Raw genomic sequence first — 21120 nt, 5'->3', positions numbered from 1 at the left:
CAGGCTTTACCAATCCAACTCTTAACAAACAATACTGACCCAAACTGGACTGCTTGGTGGAAACAGGGCTTTAAATGATGGTAGAGTTGCTTTAAGGTAAAGAAACGTGCAATTACAAAAAGTTAAACTAATCAATTACAAGTTGTTAGAACTTTAGAAAATGAACAGTAGTCACTCTTTAAGGTTTTTAAGAATAGCTGACAGGTCTGACATCATATGTGACCTTAATTATAATAATTTGACAGTATCTTAATTATTTGAGGTATCTTTCATCAAGAAAGACAAAAATAAAAGACAAGAAATGAAAGAAAGGAAAAAACTGCCAACTCAGTTATCTGAACCTCCCTCTTGACTCCAAATGTCCGAGGCCAAGTTCTCAGCTTTACAGCTGCATCATGTTGGATTCTTTGTAAACCTTTCTAGACCAAAGTGCTAAGACGCTTTTCTGAAGCCGGGTTTAGCTCTTCTTAGTACCAGATGACTCCTCAAGCCCCATGCTGCTCCCAATACTCCATCACCGCCCGCAGCCGAGCCAGGAGTGGGAGACTGAGAGGAAGCAGGAGCACGGGGAGAGCAGAGACGGCGAGAGGCGAGAGATGAGAGGTTGGGAGAGATAAAAGGATGACAGGGGAAGTGGAAAAATGACACAGGAGGCTGGGGGGAGCTGGTGGTGGTGGTGGGTGGATAGGAGGGGGATCTCTAAGATGACTAGTTTGTCTAGCATGGTTTGTTCTCCTCTGTCAGCTCTCACAAGCATCCGTCCGTCCCGCTGAGACTGAGAGAGATGAAAGTGTGAGGATGGCCCGGCGGCCGGGGAGAGGAAAGGTGAAGTGAGCTCCTGCAGGGACGGTGAGAGGCAAAGCAGGCAGGGGGTGAGGGCTGGAGAAAATAGCCTGAGCTGAACTACAAGCTGAATTCCTGATGCCACATTTGTTTTTCATTGGCTCCAGTGGTCTGTCATTCGCTGCTTGCCAGAGAGGCACTTACAATCAGACCTCTGGTTTTAAAGGGACTCCCTTATGGGTGCTATTCTGGAATTCATTGATCCAGCTCTCTGCAATGAAAGTCAGTGTTAACAATACTTCATCACAAAAACACAAACATTTCTTTTTTTTCTTTCCACTCAACACTTGGACAGCTGGTATGGAGTTACTTTTGAAAAGCCCTTTCAGATGTTGATCTTTTCAAACAACATTTTCTAAGTTCACTGGTAACATTTCTCAAACTCATGAAACTTGATCTTTCTTCATCCCCCAGATGACTGACTTACTGATGATCAGAAGTGGCAGTTTCCATCTGACTTTGTCTTTGATAAAGTCCTCAGTGTGGTGGAAAAAGTTCAGTACCTGGAGTACATTATCAGAAGTGATTTATGTTATGATGATGAAGATGATGATGATATTCCGCGTCAGTGCTGTAAATTGTTAACCTGATACGACCTTCAAAAAAAATCAGCAGCTGGTGATTGGAAAACCGTTCTGATTGACACTCTAACCACAGACCAATCCACTTCAAGCCATGGTATGACATATCTTATGTGCGCCACTGCTGAGAAACAATAGACGAACAACTACAGGAACAGGAGAAATAGCTGTGATAATAGCGTTAGATGACTGCTGCTGTTTTTGTAAAGTTAACTTAAGAATCAAAGGAACGCTGACAAGTACGAAAGTCTGCTGATTTCACGTATGCTCATCGCTCCCGCGGCTCTTCCCTTCCCTGATTGGGTTGTCAAGAATTTAGCAGAGTGAATTTGTGGGTCAACAGAGCCTGGCAAGATGCATCTGCAGGATTTCAGAAACTGGATCAGGCAGGTCCATCTGCTTCGCAAGGTTAGTAAACTGTACAAGCTATTTTGTTATTACATGAATTTCAGATGTGTACAGAAATTGTTACAATTGAGCTCTTTAGAGCCTCCTGTACTCCTCGTACACTGCTCATGAAAAAGTTACAGGTAACTTATTATGATGCATTTAAAATATTTTTTAAATTACCTCTATGGATGAGCGCAAGTCACGTGTTTGTTTACAATAATGTGCCCACATTTTAAGCTGTTCTTAGAAACTGTATGTATACATTTATGGGTTGACTGCAAAAAGGCAACATCCGGTCAGTAAAAATGAAGCCTATGTGGAAATGCTAAAAGTCACTGTTTGTCCAGAATCCGCTTGAGGCTGGCTGCAGAAAGACTGGAAGCCGTGTACACACCCAGGAATAAAAACATACTTTTACAGCATTAAAAAACACATTTACAACCTGGTTCAAAAAACGGCTTAAGTCTAAAACGCTGATTTCACTATTGGCACACACTGTATGGTGAGTGATATTTTTTTCTATCTCTTGTCCAATCAGAGGCACAGCTCGGGTCATGTGACTGGAAAACGCACTGCCAGCTTTACAGCAAATGTGGCTGCGTCTGAGGATTGGCTTCATTTCACGGTTTTAGGACGGCTGATGTTGCGGATGCTTCATCCGTGTTTTATACAGTCTATTGTTGATTTAGACATCGAAACAATAATGTCACTCAGCTCACAGTGAGTGACACAAGATTCACATCCTGTTACTGGAAACATTGTTACAAGTTTATCTTTGATTTTTTAATTGCTTTCAATATGTAAACTGTTTTTTTTCCCCCATTGTAATGTCTTTTTATCAATATTTTGTTGTTTTGTGATAAATATATTTACATGGACCTAAGGGTCTGGAATAAAGTATAAAGTAAAGTATGTACTGGGAGTATTAAAAACAAACTGTGTGGGCAAACTGATTCTGATTAAAGGCAGGGAGAGCCAGAAAATATGACTTGTAATGGGAACCAAACCAGATTTTCTGCTCTTTTAGGACCAAACTACACCTGCAACATACACTGCCCCACCGAAAAAAGGTTGCACACTCTATTTTGTAGGACTGACTTTAGCTTTGCTTACAGTGTGTTGTGGCATTGTTTCAATAAGCTTCTGCAATGTCACAAGATTTATTTCCATCTAGTGTTGCACGGATTTTACCAAGATCTTCATTGATGGCAATGGTCTGACCGCTGTCAGTCAGCATTCAGTGAGGCTAACCAGAAAAAAAGGCTTCAATTTTCTAGGGAGCATAAAGATTGGACTCTGGAGCAATGGAAGGAGGTCATGTGGTCTGAAGAGTCCAGATTGACCCAGGTAAGCCATTCTGGATTAGTTACTGTTTTGGTTTACCCATGTAAGAAGTGAACCAACATCAAAGGACAAAAAAATCCAGAGCTAACCCTGAAGCTACCTTGCTAAGAGAAAAATCCAGCTTTATAGTAGCCTACAGGCCTCTGATATGTTTATCTGTTGTTAACCGTCGTGTGTACCAACTTTTTGTGTAGCGTGAAATAAATCACTCTCCTTTAGCCCTGCTGATGTTGGTGAAGCTGCAGCTACTGTGCACATTAGTTCATAATATGAAATTAACACCAATAAGTAACACATTTGATTAGTTTTACAGCATCATCATGCTTACATACGCTGGTGTCACACACAGTTAGGTTAAAGTATTTTAAAAGTTTAATTCTGATCCAATAAGAAAATCTCAGGACCATAAAAATCACCAAGAACCCTCTTGAGGGGAACACAGATGTCTATCTAATAGCTATAGCTATTGAGCCTTTTTGCTCAGTGTCACTCAGGTTACATCAGCCCCACGGTGTCAGTGGATGGTCAGTCAAAAGGTCACTAAAGTCATGAATAACCAACCTCTAGGCACCGTGGACATCCGTATAAAAGTTTCGGACGATCCGTTCAGTAGCTGTTGAAATATTCTGGAGAGGGCCAAACTAAAGTGTCAGAGAGACTAACTCAGACATCCCTGGGGCCGTGGAGCTAGTTCAGCTAAAAAAACGAGAATGGTAGTTTTTCTCCTGTCGAGCTGAAAGGTTGCTTTTTTTAAATGCTCCCCACAGCTGGATGTATCAACATGTTGGTTTCCAATTAAAACTAGGACAAAAAAAAACAGCACAGTAAGGTGAATTTCTGGTTGCTATTACCAATTCTGCTCTGTGAGATTTACATCCAATTACAACAAGCCCTGAGGCCAGATTGGAAAGGTCTGTTGTCAAGAGGTGAACTTCCAGTCAGACAGTTTTTTTTTTTCCCATTTTCCCACAGATATTGTACCAATATTTATGAGAATGTTTGCATTGGATGTTCAATAGTCACGGTTTTCCTTTCCTCTTTTGACCGTGATGGGCCTAAGATGCTGCACCATCCTCATCCATCATATTTAGTCCTCACTTGGATAGTCAGTTAAATTATGAGGTATAGCTTTTTCGATTCAAACCTGTTAAAACTGTTAAATGTTGTAGGCAAAAGCCTTTCATTCTGACAACACAATGGAGAATGCCTGATTCTAACAACTGGGGGACTTCTACCATCCAGAATGATCCTTGCTGGCTTCAAGAAGAGCCCACTTCCTGTTCACAGCACCACGGCTTAACTTAACACCCTCCAACCTGCCCAATGCGGGTGAATTTCAGCAGTGGCGGGTAACACCTCCACTCCTACTAGCCACTTTACAGGGTTGAATTATCTTTTTGTAGTTTTTTGGAAAAGCATCTGAAATACTTAACCACTTGCAATATGAGACTACGACACTACAACTCCCATGAGCACTGCCTACACGCAGTGTTTTCTAATTGGTCCACTTGCAAAGTCTTCTGCTGGCGTAACTGCTGACAGGCGATCAGACTTCATCTCCAGCTTCCGGCTCGCACAGCCTGACAGCCCCCGATGTTTAGTCCCTGATAACGTTACTAAACATCATTATTTAATGTATTTTTCACTCTCTGTTGTTAACAGATTCAAGGATTAGAGGCACAAACTTGTGACAAAACTCCCGTAACTTTCTGAAAGTGCTGAAATTTATCTGATGGTGCTCATTTAAGCTCATACTGCACAGAACTAACTGGGAACACTCACCTAGAGCGGGGGAGGGGTCATCAAGAAGTGCACACAAAGAGAAGCTGGTCACAGATATGAGGAGCTGTCAGAACAATATTGAAACCTCCTAATATACAAACAGTTTTCAAAGTTATATGTAAAAATTTCACTCTGGAAATACTATAAACAAACCAAATCATGCAAAAATGAAACTTATGGTCCAGTGTGACATATATATTAGGGCTGTCATTTTAACGCGTTAATTAGATTAATTAATTACACCACAAATTAACGCGTTATAAAAATTAACGCAGATTAATCTGGATTCCAAACCCGCAGGGCGTTCAAAGACGCACTTATTTTCAAATGTCTGGTATTTACAAACCGTTTGTCCTACTTGGAAAAAGTGGTGTTCTCGTCAGATTTTAAAATTTCCGATGGTCCCTGAATGTATCACACCTGAAGTCAGCAACATGCTTTAAACCAGGGGGAAGCGAGAGTGATACAGCCCACGTCTCGTTTATTCACGTCCTTTTGAAAATCTGCAGAAAATCAACCATTTGCTCTAGCTCAACTCTGTAAAAAACAGATAATTCTACACTCTTTACTGCTTTAAAGAAGCTCTGAATTATCAATATATGTCCTGTATCTAAATCTAAAGAATTCTTTGAAAATTTGCTTCCATCTTCCTGGCGTCATGTTTCAGCTTGAGGCTGCTCTGCACCAATGAGCAACAGTTTGTGGGTTCAGAGCATGTTAAACTGAGAATACTTCACTTTTCTTTGATCCAAGACTTGAATTAAGTGTTTTGTACATAGTTCCTCACAGTTTTTAGCCTTTAGCCCTGGTTCTCCTGACCTCATAGAAGTATAGAACTTCATATTGCAGTGACAGTTGAGTCCACAGTGAGTAAAATGTGACAGAAGCAAAAACCATCCTAAAAATCAAATCAGCTTATCTTAGGTGCAAGACTGTGTAGATTTTGTTAAGGTAGATTTTGTTAAGGTAGGTTCATATGTTCCTTATGCCTCTGGGTACCTAAAAATGTGTTGTATATATTCCCACCTTATTTTTTAAATGTCTTTTAATGTAATTTTAATGTCCTGGAATTCAAATTCTTTGTTTTGGGAGATTAATTAGATTGATTAATTACAAATCCTGTAATTAATTAGATTTTTTTTTAATCGCCTGACAGCACTAATATATATATATGTTGTTTTCTGCATTATGACACTTTTTTTTTTGACTGATTCAACTTCAGAACAACATATGATTATACTCCAGAGTGACTTATAGTCCAGATAGTATGGTACTTATTTTGAAAAAATACTGTTTTAAACAAATATTTAAGCAGACAGTGTTTCTAGCTAGGCTTTTTTCAGTTTATTTTTCATCTTTTCAATTAATCTTCAACTTTAACAACTTTCATTAAAAGCAATACTTAACTCCTCCTTTTATTATTTTGTTTCAATAGACTGCATGTTTTCATATTAAAGGAGCATGACCATTTTAAAACTGAATAACTGATAATGGCCTGTAAATCTGGCACAAGTATACTGAAAACAGATTAATCTTATCCAGGTTTTTTGGTGTTATTTAAAGTAAAATTTGACTGATTATACTCGATCTGAGCCACATTTAAATGGTCAGTCCAGAAAAAAAAATCTTATTTTAAGTTATTTTAAAACAAAAATTAGGTCCAAATCGCTTGTAACAACCAAAAAAAAAAAAAAAAAAAAGCCAAGAGAATAAGAATAAATTGCGAGAAAATTTCCTAAAACTAGAATAATGTCTTAACACAAGTAACTTTTCTTTTGTTCCATTGGCAGATTTATTTTACTTGTTAAAAGCATTTCAGACTTCATTTTTGTCTTTAAATAAATTGAAGCAAGACATTTTTCTGGACTGGTCAGATTAATGTGGCTTATATTAAGTCTAAAAAGACATTTGCTACTGAAAATAAGACAATATCATTTGATTAGATTTCTTTTTTTTTTTTTTTTTTTTTTGCAGTGTTAGCATGCCATCATTGGCTATAATTGTATTTAACACAATTATCCAACACCAAATTGTGGCTAGTGAAAATGCTGAGTGGCTAGTAACTCTGGGAAACCACTCGCCACAGTAGCTGGTGAGCATAAAGCCCTGAACAAAACACACTCTCAACCTATTTTTCCCTTTACCTGTTGAAAACCAGCGTCAGTTCAAACCCTGGCTGAGGAGTCGATAGTTCAAAGGACATATATGCTGAAGGGATGAGTGAATACTTTAAATTAAATCTGTTCTCCTGTGTGTGTTTCTCAGAAAGCAGACACAGACAAGCACCCACACTGTGTCGATTTAGCACAGTGTTTAATTTAGCTTTGACAGACAGAGCGCAGACGTGACTCTGTCTGCTGCCCTGATTCTGCTCTATCATTTTATTTCCCCTGCTGGTCGCCGTTTATTGAGGCCTCATAAAGACAGAATGAGCAAAATCTCAACCAGGCGGTATGAACCACGCACCTCCTCTGAGACCCCCCCAAAAAATCAACTTTTTTCTCCTGCTCTCCATTTCCACTTTCCGTCTTTCCTTACCCCTTGTTGCTCTTTCTCATTTTTCACCCTCACTCTGCTCCGTTATTCTCTCCTCTCTGGAGAAACAGAGAAGTCTTACCACAGTTTAATCTCCAGCTGAGAGTTGGCGGTGTGAGGGTCCAAGTCAATGTGACTTTGTCGTTTATTCTGTGTCGGGGCTTCTTAGAGGACGGACGAGTGTTTGTGTTGAGAGTGGTCGGCGTGATTGAGTTGCCAGAAAAGCCCCCGGGATGACAGAGAGGGAGCGTGATCTTTCACAACAAGCACAACTCAAACATGATAATCTGATGCCTGGAGAGATCTGAACAGATAACCGTACAGAGCAGCTGCAGAGAGACAGAGTTAGCGCTAACCTGGTAGCTTCTCCTGAGCTGTGCTTTGTCTGCGGTGACAAATGCTACAGCAGGGGATCCTAATGATGTGCAAGAGGAAAATTAAAGGTAATCATAGAGGCAGGAAGAGTCACGAGAAAGAAAAGTTTCACAGATTGAAAAGAGAAGGAGAACAGAAGACACATGGAAGACAGGGGGAGTAATTACCAGAGTTAAAATCCACCATCCATCCTCAGCTTGAAGCCTGGCCATGCAGAGGAAGAAGGATAACACTCAGAGTCTGATGGCCCCACAGGAGCAGGGAAGAATGAAGGGAAGCACTTTGGATAATAAAGAGAGGTCAGTCTTATTCAGAACGAAGACAAGGCGTCTGTGATATCCAGGTCAGATTCTCTCTGGAGGTCCGGATCTCTCTTTTTATGTTTTCTTAATGGGCTTTTTGATTTGATGGATGGGCCGTCCGTCAAAACTGCGTATTCCCGAGGGGAGGGACAGACACGTTTTGAATGTTATCTTCAACTTAAAACCGACTTACTGTGAGGAGAAACGGAGCTCGGTACGATTTTGAGTTCTGTGAAAGAAGGATGATAAGACCAAAACGGGTCACTTTTTAAAGTATCTGAGAGAAAAACATCAGGCTCTGGATCAACAAAATGTTTCTCTTTGTTGTATCGAAGAAGTCAAAAATAGAGCTCAGGGTAACGTGTACTAGAAGACAGAAGTTAGGAAACAAAGTCATGTCCCTTTGCAATCGCCCTTTAAGCACGGTGCAGAAGTCTCAAGTATGCTAATGTTAACATCACACTTTGGCTCAGGCTTACCTGGATTATATAATTTCAGATTTAAGAAATAAGGGTCCAGTTCGGGGTCATCATGAGAAAATGTCTTACACAGCAAAAAACTGAAATCTTATCAAGTATGTTTGTCTCATTTTAAACAAAAATGGTTTTGTTATACTTGGTTTGAGCCAAGTTCACATGCCCAGTCCAGAAAAATGTTGTTTCAAGTTATTTAAAGACAAAAATTAGGTCTAAATTGCTTCTAACAAGGAAAAAAAATTGCTCGGAACAAGAAAAAAATGCTCCACATCTGTTTGCAACTAGAATAACATCTTAATACAAGTAACTTTTGTTTTGTTCTATTGACAGTTTTTTTTAGCATTGTTCCAAGAAATTCAGGCTTATTTTTTTTTTGTCTCTAAGTAACTTGAAATAAGACATTTATCTGGACTGGTCAGGTCAATGTGGCTCATTAAGTCTAAAAAGACATTTTCTACTGAAAATAGGACAAAATTACTTGATAAGATTTCAGGTTTTTAGACTCAGTCAGCTCCACGACTGAGTGGCACAGCTGAGTTACTAGATACTGAGAGATTTGATGTGCTGATAGGACAAGGGATGAATGTAGACTTGATCATCAAATTAACACAGGACAGGTCAGAGAATCAACTAAAACATTATGATTTACTCCCTGGAGACCATGATTTTTACCCCTTTCAAACTTTATTAGCTAATAGGTAAAATGTCAGAGGACTCTTGAGAGTCTGTCTCTATTTTCTTCGGTCATGACCTCGTGAGAAGAGTAATTTAAAATGAACTGTGTTGTGTTGCTAGTCATGATGCTTTGGGTGGAAAAATGGACACCTGCAATAACAAAATGAAGTTGTGTTAAGTCCATGGTAATGACAGGAAGTGGTCATGGTGGTTCATGTCAATAATAACAAATATTTGCCCAATATGTTTCTAGATGTGAAAAGTGTGACTTATGCCAGATTCACACCAGATCCACTTTCAGTCTCTCCTCACTCCAGTTTTAGTTCAACAGCGTTTTCTCTCATCCATCTACTCACACCAGCTTCATAGTCAAATCACCACACAGCTGGAGTCATGAAAAGGAAAAGGTCCTCTGCTTCACACTCCAGTGATGATCCTCTACTTTTTCACATTGAGCTGTGCTGCAAAAACTGAAAAAAAAATATTAAGTCTTTTTTGTCTTATTTTAGTTAAAAAATGTATTATTATACTTGATATAAGTCGCATCTAATATTGTAGTCCAGGAATATGTCTTGTTTCAAGTTATTTTAAGACAAAAATGAGGTCTGAATTGCTTCTAAAAAGTAGAAAAAAATATTGTCTTATTTTCAGTTGAAAATGTCTCTTTTGATTAAATATGAGCTACATTTACCTAACCAGTCAAGTAAAATGTCTTGTTTCAAGTTATTTCAAGACAAATTACTTATAAAAAGTTAAAAATAAAAATCAGCCAATGGAACAAGAAATTTTGCTTGAAACTATAATAATGTCTCAATACAAGTAACTTTTCTCTTGTTCCATTGTCAGATTTTTTTTTTTTTTTGTTTTCAAGTAATTTTGTCTTTAAATAACTTGAAACAAGACATTTTTCTCGACTGGTTAGGGAAATATGGCTCATATTGAATCAAAAGAGACATTTTCTACTGAAAACAAGACAAAAACACTTCATAATATTTCAGCTTTTTGCAGCATAAAACCTCAATCTGTCTTATTTGTTGTTAAAGCAAAGATAAACCTTTCCTGGTGATGACATGGAGTAATTTATTTTGAAAGTCAAACAGATGTTTTAGTGTGGTGCATGACTTCATGTCTTGCCCAGTCTGAGCGAAATGCTGTGTCACTGCAGAATGAACTTATTACTTCAGGAAAGTGTCTTGTTTTCAGTTGTTTAAAGACAAAAATGAGGTCTTAATTGCTTGCTCTTAAAAAGTTAAAAAAAATCTACCAATATAATAAGAAAAATTGCTTTAAAATTTGCTTAAAACTACAATACTGTGTAATACAAGTAACTTTTTTCTTGTTTCATTGGCAATCTTTTTTTACTTGTTACAAGGAATTTGGACCTCAAATAAATCTTAAAATAACTTGAAATAAGAAATTTGTCTGGACTGGTCGGATGAATGTAACACATGTTAAGTCAAAAATACATTTTCTATTGAAAATAAGACAAAACGCTCGATTGGATTTCAGTTTTTTCACAGTGTTAAACCTCAATCTGTTTGTTGTTGTAGCAAAGATAAACATTATCTGGTGATGACATCGGGTACTTTATTTTGAAGGTCAAACAGATGTTTCAGTGTGGTGCATGACTTCCTGTCCTGCCCAGTCTGAGCTAATCGATGTGTTGCTGCTCCAGCATTTGGCAAAAGTAGAAGTCTTGTGTATCTGGTCTGGAGAGGTCCAACATGCTGGAGCTGAGACTGATGTCACAGAAAAAAAACATAAACTTCTGTTTATGGTGATCAATCTCATTTAGAAAACATGCAGTGAAGGCAAAATAAAACAATTCAAAGAGTCTGAATCATGTTTACTTTGTCATAGCACTGAAATCTGCAAGTGTCATCTAGGGACTCTGCTGCAGACACTCTGTGGGACAGTGTGAGTCTCCAGTTAGCTGGAAACTGTGGATTCGGTTGAACGGTTGTACTCCTGAAGCAGGGCTTCCTATCTTCCAAGCTTGCTCAAGAAAAGTTTTTCTGACAGCTACGTCTATAAAATAAATACGTGTTATCATCTGCCCTCAGAAATAATCAACATCACCGAACAACACAGCAGGGAAACAAAAGTCTGAGTGCTGCATAAAGTGGAATAACTCTGAAGTCTCGTATGTGCCGCTTCTGATCTTTGAAGCTCTCTGGTGGTGATGTGAACTCGAGTTAAACCTTAAACTTGTTATTTCTCTCAACTTCACAACTTTCAGGTCACGTAAGGATAGGAAAAGGAAATGAAAACATCAAGACAAACCAGATTTAGCAAAAAACATGTTTAATCTCTCCTTGATGCGTGTCTATTTACACGTAATAAATCTGCAAAATAGGAAAGAGCAGGATATTTACACAGGCGTGAAACAGCCAAAACCTGTCACAGCAGCTTCAAGTCTGAAACTCTTAAAAAGGTATCAGAATTCATAAAGTATTAAAACTCTTTAAGATATCTTTTTCCTCTTCTACCTCTCCCCTCTTTAATCTGTGTGTGAAGGTATTTTAAGTCCTTTGCTCCGTCTCTGAGATGTTCTTTAATCGAAGTGAACGCAGCAGCTGAGGAGGCTGGAGAGAGAAGTGGAGGGATGAGAAAGTTTTCACTGCTCCTGATCTTTTTTGGAGGGGGATCAAAAATGGCGGAGGAGGGGAAGAGTTAAGGTTGAGCAGAGGTGAGGAGATGTCATGTCTGAGGGTGCAACCACACTAAACTTTGAATTTTATATTTTTTTAAGAGTAATATGAGAAGATTGAATTCACTCAGTCTTAAAAATACGAAAACACCTCTTTTCAACAATTTCACACAGAATGTCACAGACGTTTTCTCAGCTAATTTTTTTTTCCAGAGGTTAGTCTTAATTTTTAAATTGGACTAAGTGTCTCTCTTGTTCTTTGTTGACTGCTTTTAAACAGACAAAGCTTGCTGGTCTTTAAGCTAAACTAAGCTTATAATCTGCCTGGTCAAGCTTTAAGGCCATTAGAACTTTAAATCTATCCAATTAGAAGAAATTGGCTTTGCTCACTTGATCTGTTTTGGGGTGATTTGATAATATCTGTCCCGTCTGTACCAGGGTAGAAGTGTGAGAGTCCAGGACTCAGACCTGAGTCAAGCCCTTGACTTACACTCAATTTTTAAAGACAAGTCAAATTAAAGACTGTCTCATGTTTTTTTCTTTCTTTTTAAAATGAGACCCTTTTAGTTTATTCTGTTTTTATCAGCTAGTTGGTGTGTTTGCTGATTTGTTTGGCTACAGTAGCAGGTAAAAGGTGACTCCTTATCTTGTTTTGATGTTGGGTTTCTGTTAATGAAATTGTATTAACGTTAATGGGTCTCGACCAGGAAATGTTTTTGGGAAATGTCTTGAAATGATGCTTGTTATAATTTGGCGCTTTACAGATGAAGACTGACTGATTGATTGATTGATTGCTGATGTACGTTGAACTGATTCCAAGCTTCCAGCATTTCGTTGCTTCTGCGCTTTGACCTCTGTAACCATTACCTGCTTGGAAATTGCTAAATTTCTGCACTACACACTAGCCGAGTCACACCTTTAGCTAATTTTGTAATGCTAAGCTAGGTTTAACAACAGAGATGTGTGGTTTTCTTCAATTTTTAAAACCCCTCCCAGAAAGAAAATTGGGTTATCTTCTTTTTGTCCAGTTATTCATGTGAAATTATCATTAATTTTTTTGTTTTCAGAAATTTTCTTTCAGTCATGAATGTTGCTCTGAAAAAACTCAAGTTTTAATCTTTTTTTCGTATTTCTTGTAAAAATGTTGTGTTAGACTCTATCTTTTAGCCACACTCACCTTACATTTCTATATAATGACTTATTTTAAGACATAACAAACCAAAACAAAGACTTTGTTGCTTCTAATACATAGAAGCATATAACTGACGGGGCACAAAAATTTACATGAATTAAATTATTTTAATTAATTAATTTTTATTATTATTGTTGAATTTATTTATTTATTTATTTATTTTTATTTTATTTTATTTTATTATTATTTATTTTATTTATTTTTATTTTTTTTGGGGGGGTGTTATGTTACATTACTTCAATTATTTCAAGGAAATCAGGCTTCATTTTAAGCTCACGGTTTCTCAAACTAAGACATTTTTCTTTGCTCTTTAGGTGAATCTGGCTCAGATTTAGTCTAATATCACAGTTTTATAACAAACAGGAAGAAACCACTTACTGCATTTTGAGTTTTTGCATTGTGAGTCGATATAAGTAAGGATAATTTCAGAATAAGAAGGAAACCGAAAAGGCACGGTGAACTTTTCAGTGTTGGTCAATCGTAAAGAAAATCTTTCCCTCCACCTCTTTCTTTCTCTCGCTCCACCTCCTCCTCCTCCTCCTCCTCCTCCCCCTCCTCCTTTTTTCTCTGCCGTCTTTGTCTGTGTGGAAGTTGAACACCACAGATGCAACAGAATGAAAAATGAAGCGTACCATAGCCTTCAAAGCACTTCCTCTGCTTTTCACAAGTCTTTTTATCTTTTACCCCAACAAGTAGTGAAGCAGAAAACAAGAAGCAGAACTAAGACACAAAAGCACCAGAAAACCAAGAAGGCCTTTCCTGCCGTCTTCCTTTTTTTCTTTTCTGTTTTTTTTTACCTACAACATGATCCAAAGGTTTACAATCTAAGCCCCATTACTCATCCACATCACTAAAATCATCTTTACAAGTCTTTATCAAAAGAACAATCCAGCTAGTGAATAGCAGTCAAACATCGGCGCAGCGCTCTGCATCTTTTCACTGCTTCAGTCATTAATTCAGATTGAACAGAACGTGTTAATGAGCGCTCGATCACGGGAGTTACATCGCACCAATTTCACCATTCATCAAGCACAAAGACAAACAGTAAATTCCTTCACTGATGGAGTATTTAAACGACTAAAGCTGAGCGCTGAATTCATTTTCTGGAAGAGCTGAGAAGCGTATGGATCGAAGATAATCTCTTGTGACAGATTTGTCCTCCTCGTGTGAGGAACGGAGCTTTGGTCAGCTGCTCTGTGTGTTGTTTTACCCTGTGTAGATCAGACCTTCAAGTATGGAAGTACATAAACTATGATTCACTTTGTCCACGCACGTTTATAGTGTCAGATAAAAATATGGCCTCTTCATGAACCGTACAGGACAGTATTTATAGAGAAGGATGGATTCGTTCTTAACGGATTGATGAAACTTAAGCAATCTTTTGGACTCAAAATAAAAATAGGGATAGTCTAACTGAACTTAGTACTTTTTTTTCCTGTTTTTTATTGTTTTTACTGATCTTTCTTATGGATGCATATGCATGGAATATTATTCACTTTTGCACTGAGACGGTCATCATGGCTAGGTTATAAACTGTAGCTACCAGTTAGTACATGGCTCATACCTTATTGTACCTTTTGGTACATTTAATTACAAATCTGTTTTATGTTTCATTCTCATTTTTCCCAAAACTTCACTAATATATGGAAGCATTGGAAGCATCCAACTGAGCATGTAGAAATATTTGTTTTAAGATACAACTGAAGCAAAAAAAAAACAAAACAGCATTTTGCTAAAGTTTGAGGAACCATTGTGTGGGATGAGGGGAAATGAGGAATTAAAATGGATATGCATTAACTGATAACAGCTCACTGAATTTGTTTGTTGTTTTTTTTTTCATAAAAATCAAAGTGAACGCAGAAACTTAAAATGTGAATGTTGAGATAAACCAGATGCAAATAATCATTCTTGCAGGTGAATTTGATGTGAATTCATATCAAACAGGATTTTTTGTCAGGCAACACAAATGATGGGGACTTGGCGGCATGAATTGAACATAAAAAGCAAGATAACGCAATCCGCCCTTTTTATTTGCTCATTAGTGAGAGTTGAAATGTTCAACAATCATGCTTTAAATACACCAGATACGTCTGGAGTGCGACTTGACTGTGTTTGTAAGAGACTTACAACAGCTGCTTGTTCAGGCTGACAAGCTGCGTGACTGACAGACCGAGGAGCCCTACGCTTCCCACTCCACTGATAAGAGTCTCTTCATTCATGTTGGGCTGTAAACCCTCAGACCTGTTGACTCCTGGTGTGGCTCCGCTCATTATGTAGGTTTATCATCGTAGTCAAGCTAAAAACAAACTGACTATGACAAGGTCTGTTTTATTTTGAAAGTCACTGGGTGTTTTTAGGTAGATTCCGATCACAACTTCCTGTCACACTCGATCTTCCCTATGCTGAATTTATGCATCCGTCAAAAATAGGTTTGCTGTGCATAGAGACAGGGGTGGCCAACCTGCGGCTCAGGAGCCGCAAGTGGCTCTTTGCCTTACAGCGGGCGGCTGTAAGGCAAAGAGCAGTAGTGATTTTCCGATCAATATAAACCATTGATTACTGAAGCCAACTTTTGGATCAGAGTTGATAAATGTTTGGATGTACAGATTGATACTTAAGTTTCAGTTTCTCTTCTCAAGTACGAATTTAAACTCACTTACAAACACAATAAATCTTGCTTTTAAAATTGGAAATGTACTGATTTTCATTTTATGTCATTTTGTTTATGTGTGAGAGGAAGTGAGTTTGTAAGACCATATGTGTGATGTGGCTCTCCGTAGAACCACGGTCATTTTTGTGGTTCTTGGTCTCTGACTGGTTGGCCACCCCTGACCTACAACATGATGATGATGATGACGCATTGGTTTGAATGACACCTATTTGATTCTCTCCTGAAGTATTTGCAGTAACAGGACACAGGAACACTGCAGACACATCTGGTGTATTTTAGCCATCATTTGCACCACCAATAAGAATGAAGATCCTAACAAAGATGTAAAGAACAAATCAGAAAAAGCTAATTCAGCTTAAAAATATTGGAAAAACTGATATTGTGTTTGTATTATGTTTTAGTATGCAATTCAAAAGCTTTTGCTCCTTTATAGACACATTTGAGGCGGTTGTTGATGGTAATGAGTGCAGGATGTGAGCAGGTCATATTGAGCATGACATGTTATTGACTATCGATGGTCCATTAGATTCTTCTGGCACCAAATTAAGCTAGTGTCCACACGTAGCCAGGCATTTCCCTCCTTCATTTATTTTTAAAAATACTTCTGTCCACACATAGCAGGCAAATCTGCCAAACCCATATTTTGCAGTGTTTTCCTGACATAAAATCTGTGCCAGCCAATCAGAATGAGCCCCCATCATTCAGCTGTGATGTATGGGAACTGAAAACTCTGTTTACCAGCATCCACACGAAACCATGAAACCGGAGTTTTCCAAAATCTTTACTTTGGCTGAAGTTTTCAGAAAAGATCGTTATTCATGACGTAAAACTGTGGTTTTGTGTGGACGATAGGCTTAAATGTATTAAAAAAAAAACCAACACAGTTTGCCAAATACCCAGCTAGGTGTGGACATGGCCTAAAACTGGGGATGAAAAGAAAAAAAAAAAAGCTCTGTTTCCTTAAAATTGTGGAAAAAAACAAAAAACTGAAAAAGTTATAATAGCTTATGATTTGAAAGAGACCTTTAACAAAAGTCATTTTCTGGTGTTCGCCGAGCATGCTAAGCTCGATTCACTCTGAATAAGATGAAGACGAGGAGTTGAGTGTCGGCTGGTTTGCACTCAGTCACGTGTTAAACAAAACTGGGGAGCAGGAGCAATAAAAGGTGAAGAAAACTGTTTTAAAGGAAGTTAATCTGTTTCTTCTAAGGGTTTTCCTCATCATTAACATCATCCTCCTGATCTGATTTTTTTTGTGTCCGCTCTCTAACAGAGGAGGTGATCATATACAACAGTGTACGTTACCCTGATTTGTTCCCCATCTCTCAGTCTGTTTGTGTATATTCTCACCTTCATTTTTAGCTTTGGGCCCTTTGCACACACGTAGGAGGAAGGAATGTCTTTAAATGAAGCACTGCAGGTTGATGGAGAGCATCAGGAAGCAGATGGTTTTCCTTAAAAAAAAACCTCATAAAACAAATCAAAAAGAGAAAGGCCTTCAACTGGTACAAAAACACTTACATTAATCGAGCTACATTTCATTTTGTTTTCAGAAACCACATTCACATTTCAAGAGTTAAACCTGTCACTTCACCTCCTTAAACCACAGACTTCTGCAGAAAACAAGCCAGGAATCAAACACTAAGAGAGAAAAAGAAAGGCCTTCGTTCTGGATGGCTCAAATTTTCACACAAGAGGGGAAGTCCTGAAACCAGATCAAGACGCTGAAGAGCGAGTGTTGAACAGTTTGACTAAAACGACTCCTCTATCACAGCATGAGGCGGGCGTATCTAACTCTGCGGACCAGATGTATTTGGTTTCTCTAAAACGAACACAAAGCACTGTACTTCTGTCGGCTCCGGACATCATTTCAGTTTTTTTTTTTTTTTTAAGACCTTAGAGCCGAACGTGTGCCACGCTATGGCCCCAAAACCGCAGGAAATATAATAAGTGTCTGTAATATATTTATATTTTTGCCTTTTACCTATTTTTAAACTCTCACTGTCAGTCACTAAGTATGAAAACATCTTCATCATAGCACATTTCATGTAACAAAAGAAGAAGTCTCTTTGCACTAAAACAACATTCAAAGTAAAACATGGCACAGGACGACTTTTTCCTCTTATTTTCATAGTTTTTCATCCCAGAAATATCAAATCCTCTTCTCAAATCTTATCTTTGTACATTAAATTGGAAAAAGAAAACATTTTTAATTGTTTTTAAACAAAAGTTTGTATTTATATATCTATATATATACTCATATATCCTCTTCTCTCTTTTGATTTAGCTTTGTTGTGCAAATTCAGCAGTAACACAAGTGGCACAGCACTGGGGAGAGTAGGCAGTTCGAGAGGGGGAAGTGGAGTCTAATGTGATTAGAAATCAAATGCAGAGCTGTGAACTGAAAACGTCCTCTCTGAGACTGCAGTGGATTTGTTGTTGATAGGGAGTTTGTTCTGGAGGAAGAGTTTCCCTGCAAAGTCTTTCCTCCTGGTGCCCTGCTGAAGAGTTTGAGAGCAACACGCTGAATCGCTGGATCACTACCTGCTGCTGCTGCTGTCCCTGACCTCTGACCTCTCTGCAGAGGACAGCAAAAAGAGAATTTTCTAACAGGGGTCAAGTATGACGTAATATATCCTGGGTTTCATTGGCTCACAGTTTGATCCGAAGCCGTGGCTGTAGAAAGTTACTAGCTCGATCCTCTCCTGAAGTATTTCAGCTCTGGATCCAGCGAGATGAGTTTTTGGTCACCACTGTGCACGTACTGGTCCTGATTGTGGCCAAAATACTAAACTGCTGCTCCTGTAGGACTCTGGATGTGATGAGGGCCTTGATGAAAATAAACGCTCCCCTGAGCTGAGGTCCATATCGTCTTGATTTGGTTGTTCGGCGCTGGGTTGGTGGCTCAGAGAGAAGAAAAAAGGCAACCCTGCCAGCAAGGCCGAACTCTGCTGTCTCTGTCTGTCAGTGTGCTGCTGCTGCTGCTGCTGCTGCTGGATGCTCGTGTCCCAGCAGTCTCTTTTTCACTGCTGTTTGTTGTCGTTTGTGAGAATGACGACAGACTTCAAACATTGAGGGTCAAAATGTCAAAGGTTGTCAGGAAAAAAAGGCGTGTTGGTTCGGCCAGTTCTCCCCTAGCCAAGGCTAACACTTAGCTGGTCCTCAGCTAGCCAGCGCCATGGTGTCGATGACCTGCTCCAGCTTGCCACGTAGCCGCTGTCTGCGAGACTGTTCATCCTTTTGTAACGCTGAGAGGATCTGGTAACAGACATGGAAGAAGAGTTCACGTTATCTTACAGTGTAATCAAGTATTTTAATGCCACAGAAGAAGACGTAGATTTGGTTCATGAAAGAAGAAGTGTGAAAAAAACAGTTCCTCTTCAGTCTGCATGTTTTTATAGCAGAGTTTCATACATTTACAACTCAATACATGACAGTCTTTTGGTTTTCAAGCCTTATTTTTCATCATTGGGAGCTACACAGGGATGAAGCTCGCTTGTAATTTAGTCAGAATTTATAGAAAAATTAAAATATTGTGACGGCCATCAGTAGGTTCCAGAAACCATTGGGTGACACAGAGATAGACCGTCTCTTTTGGATTCTCTGACCCTCACAGTAATGACTCTTCAATCACAGGCTGACTGTACCCCAACAAACTGACTGTTATATTATTAAGTATTTCATGATCTATATAGGATCCAGAGTTGAAACAAAATTGTGCTGCTTTATTTTGATGGTTTCAAGAGTAGGCCCTTAGATTCATGTGAAAAACTTTTACCAATCCTGTTGAACTTGGCTTATGTTTGATGTGTCTGTGAGGTCCGAGCGGCTTTGTGTGAACAAATGACGTCATTTCAGCGGCCTCACCGCCTCACGCGGTCCTTTTCATAAAGAAAACTTCTATGTTGTGCACCTTTGAATATTTCCTACTTTGCGCAGAGATGCACAGGTGAACTGGAGCATCTAGTGTCCAATGTACAAAAAAATACTGGCAGTTATATGATTCATCACACAGAGATCCCCATGGTAACCATGTGATGGACAATTCCTAGCATGAAGTTGCGACCAAACTCGGAAGAGAAGACAAATTTGCAGAAAAAAAAATAAAAATAAAATAGAATTAAAAATGTTTTAAAGAGCGACAACTTCTTCTCCTCAAGTTTAGCACAGCAGTTGACTTGCATTTGTGATACACTGCCCCCTGCAGTTTGGGAACAGATGCTGCACAGAGTGTCAAAAAGTATAAAAACTACATGTGTTCTCTTATTTTTTCTCATCATTTTCATGCAAAGAATTGTATTAACAATACTTTCTTATTTTTTTCTACAAAACATAAGATTTGGTATTTTCTTTTTGATTGTTTCCCCCTCTCCAGGTGTGCATTTAGAAAGGGTTGTGGCTGGTTTTTCATAGTGCTAACACACCTGCAGGGGATTCCTGCAGAACTCTGGATATTTAAGAAACACACAGGGATGCAAAGGAGGCAAAAACTACAAAGGAAGATGATGAAGTCTTTTGAAAAGGAGAAATAAGCAATGTCTCCTCAGTCATTATGGACATGGTAAGATCACTGTTAGATAAGATGGGGGGCTAACAGGACTATCCAGGAGTGAGGCTCAGTTTGGGAGTGTAGTGTGGTGTGCCTTACAGAGACAGGGCTGCATTTAGAGCCACATCTCCTCTTCTTAATGAAGTTTCCTGATTCTAATATAATATCTGTTTATAGCACTCTGACATTAGCGTCACATTTGAAACCACATGATGCTCCCTGCTTTCGTCCTGTCTAAGGACAGAGCTCATTGACGGCCTCTTTGGGGCTCCAGCTTTAATCCTGTCCCTCAAAGATACACGCTCATCAGCAGGAAACAGCGTCCTGATGCTAATTTTCCTCCTAATGTCCTTGTTAGTGATTACAACATGGACATGGCTTGCAGGGCAGATGTGAGGTCCAGTGGGACGTCTATAATGGCATCTTAATGGCCACTGAGAGTGAGAGCAAGTGTGTGTGTGTGTTGATGTCTTATTAAGGTGGAGCAGAACCAGAGAGGGATGAGGTGGTACATAATGTGCAGAAGACTCTTTAACGCTCCTCGTTGTGGTGAATGTGTGAATGGAATTACAGTGTGTTTGTGAGCACGTTAAGCACGTTAATTACATCCAAGAATGTTTATTCCATAATGTGTGCGAGTGTGTATATGTGTGTGTGTGTGTGTGTGTGTGTGTGTTTGTGTTGGGTCATGGAGTGAGATGCAGGCGATGGGGACTGTGCAGCTGCCTACATCTGGATAATAAGCTGTAATGAAG

The 21120-nt window shown here is 38.8% G+C and overlaps 1 protein-coding gene across 1 annotated transcript in view; it reads right to left on the bottom strand.

Annotated features, from left to right (window-relative positions):
* Positions 1 to 11590: 11590 nt before the first annotated feature.
* Positions 11591 to 21120, bottom strand: part of LOC141799091 (plexin-A1-like) — a 453927-nt gene continuing 444397 nt past the window's right edge. The window contains exon 36 of the mRNA XM_074681180.1: positions 11591 to 19074. Coding sequence (XP_074537281.1) covers positions 18979 to 19074 — 96 coding nt within the window. The 3' untranslated portion in view covers positions 11591 to 18978. The remainder of the gene's footprint in view (positions 19075 to 21120) is intronic.

The sequence above is a fragment of the Halichoeres trimaculatus genome, unplaced genomic scaffold (genome assembly GCF_033239565.1).
Source record: "Halichoeres trimaculatus isolate MK-OKI-2021-1 unplaced genomic scaffold, fHalTri1.1 fHalTri1_scaffold_11, whole genome shotgun sequence".
In the NCBI taxonomy this organism is placed as follows: domain Eukaryota; kingdom Metazoa; phylum Chordata; class Actinopteri; order Labriformes; family Labridae; genus Halichoeres; species Halichoeres trimaculatus.
Note: the sequence above shows the minus strand (reverse complement) of the source record. Positions and strands in the feature narration are given on the sequence as shown.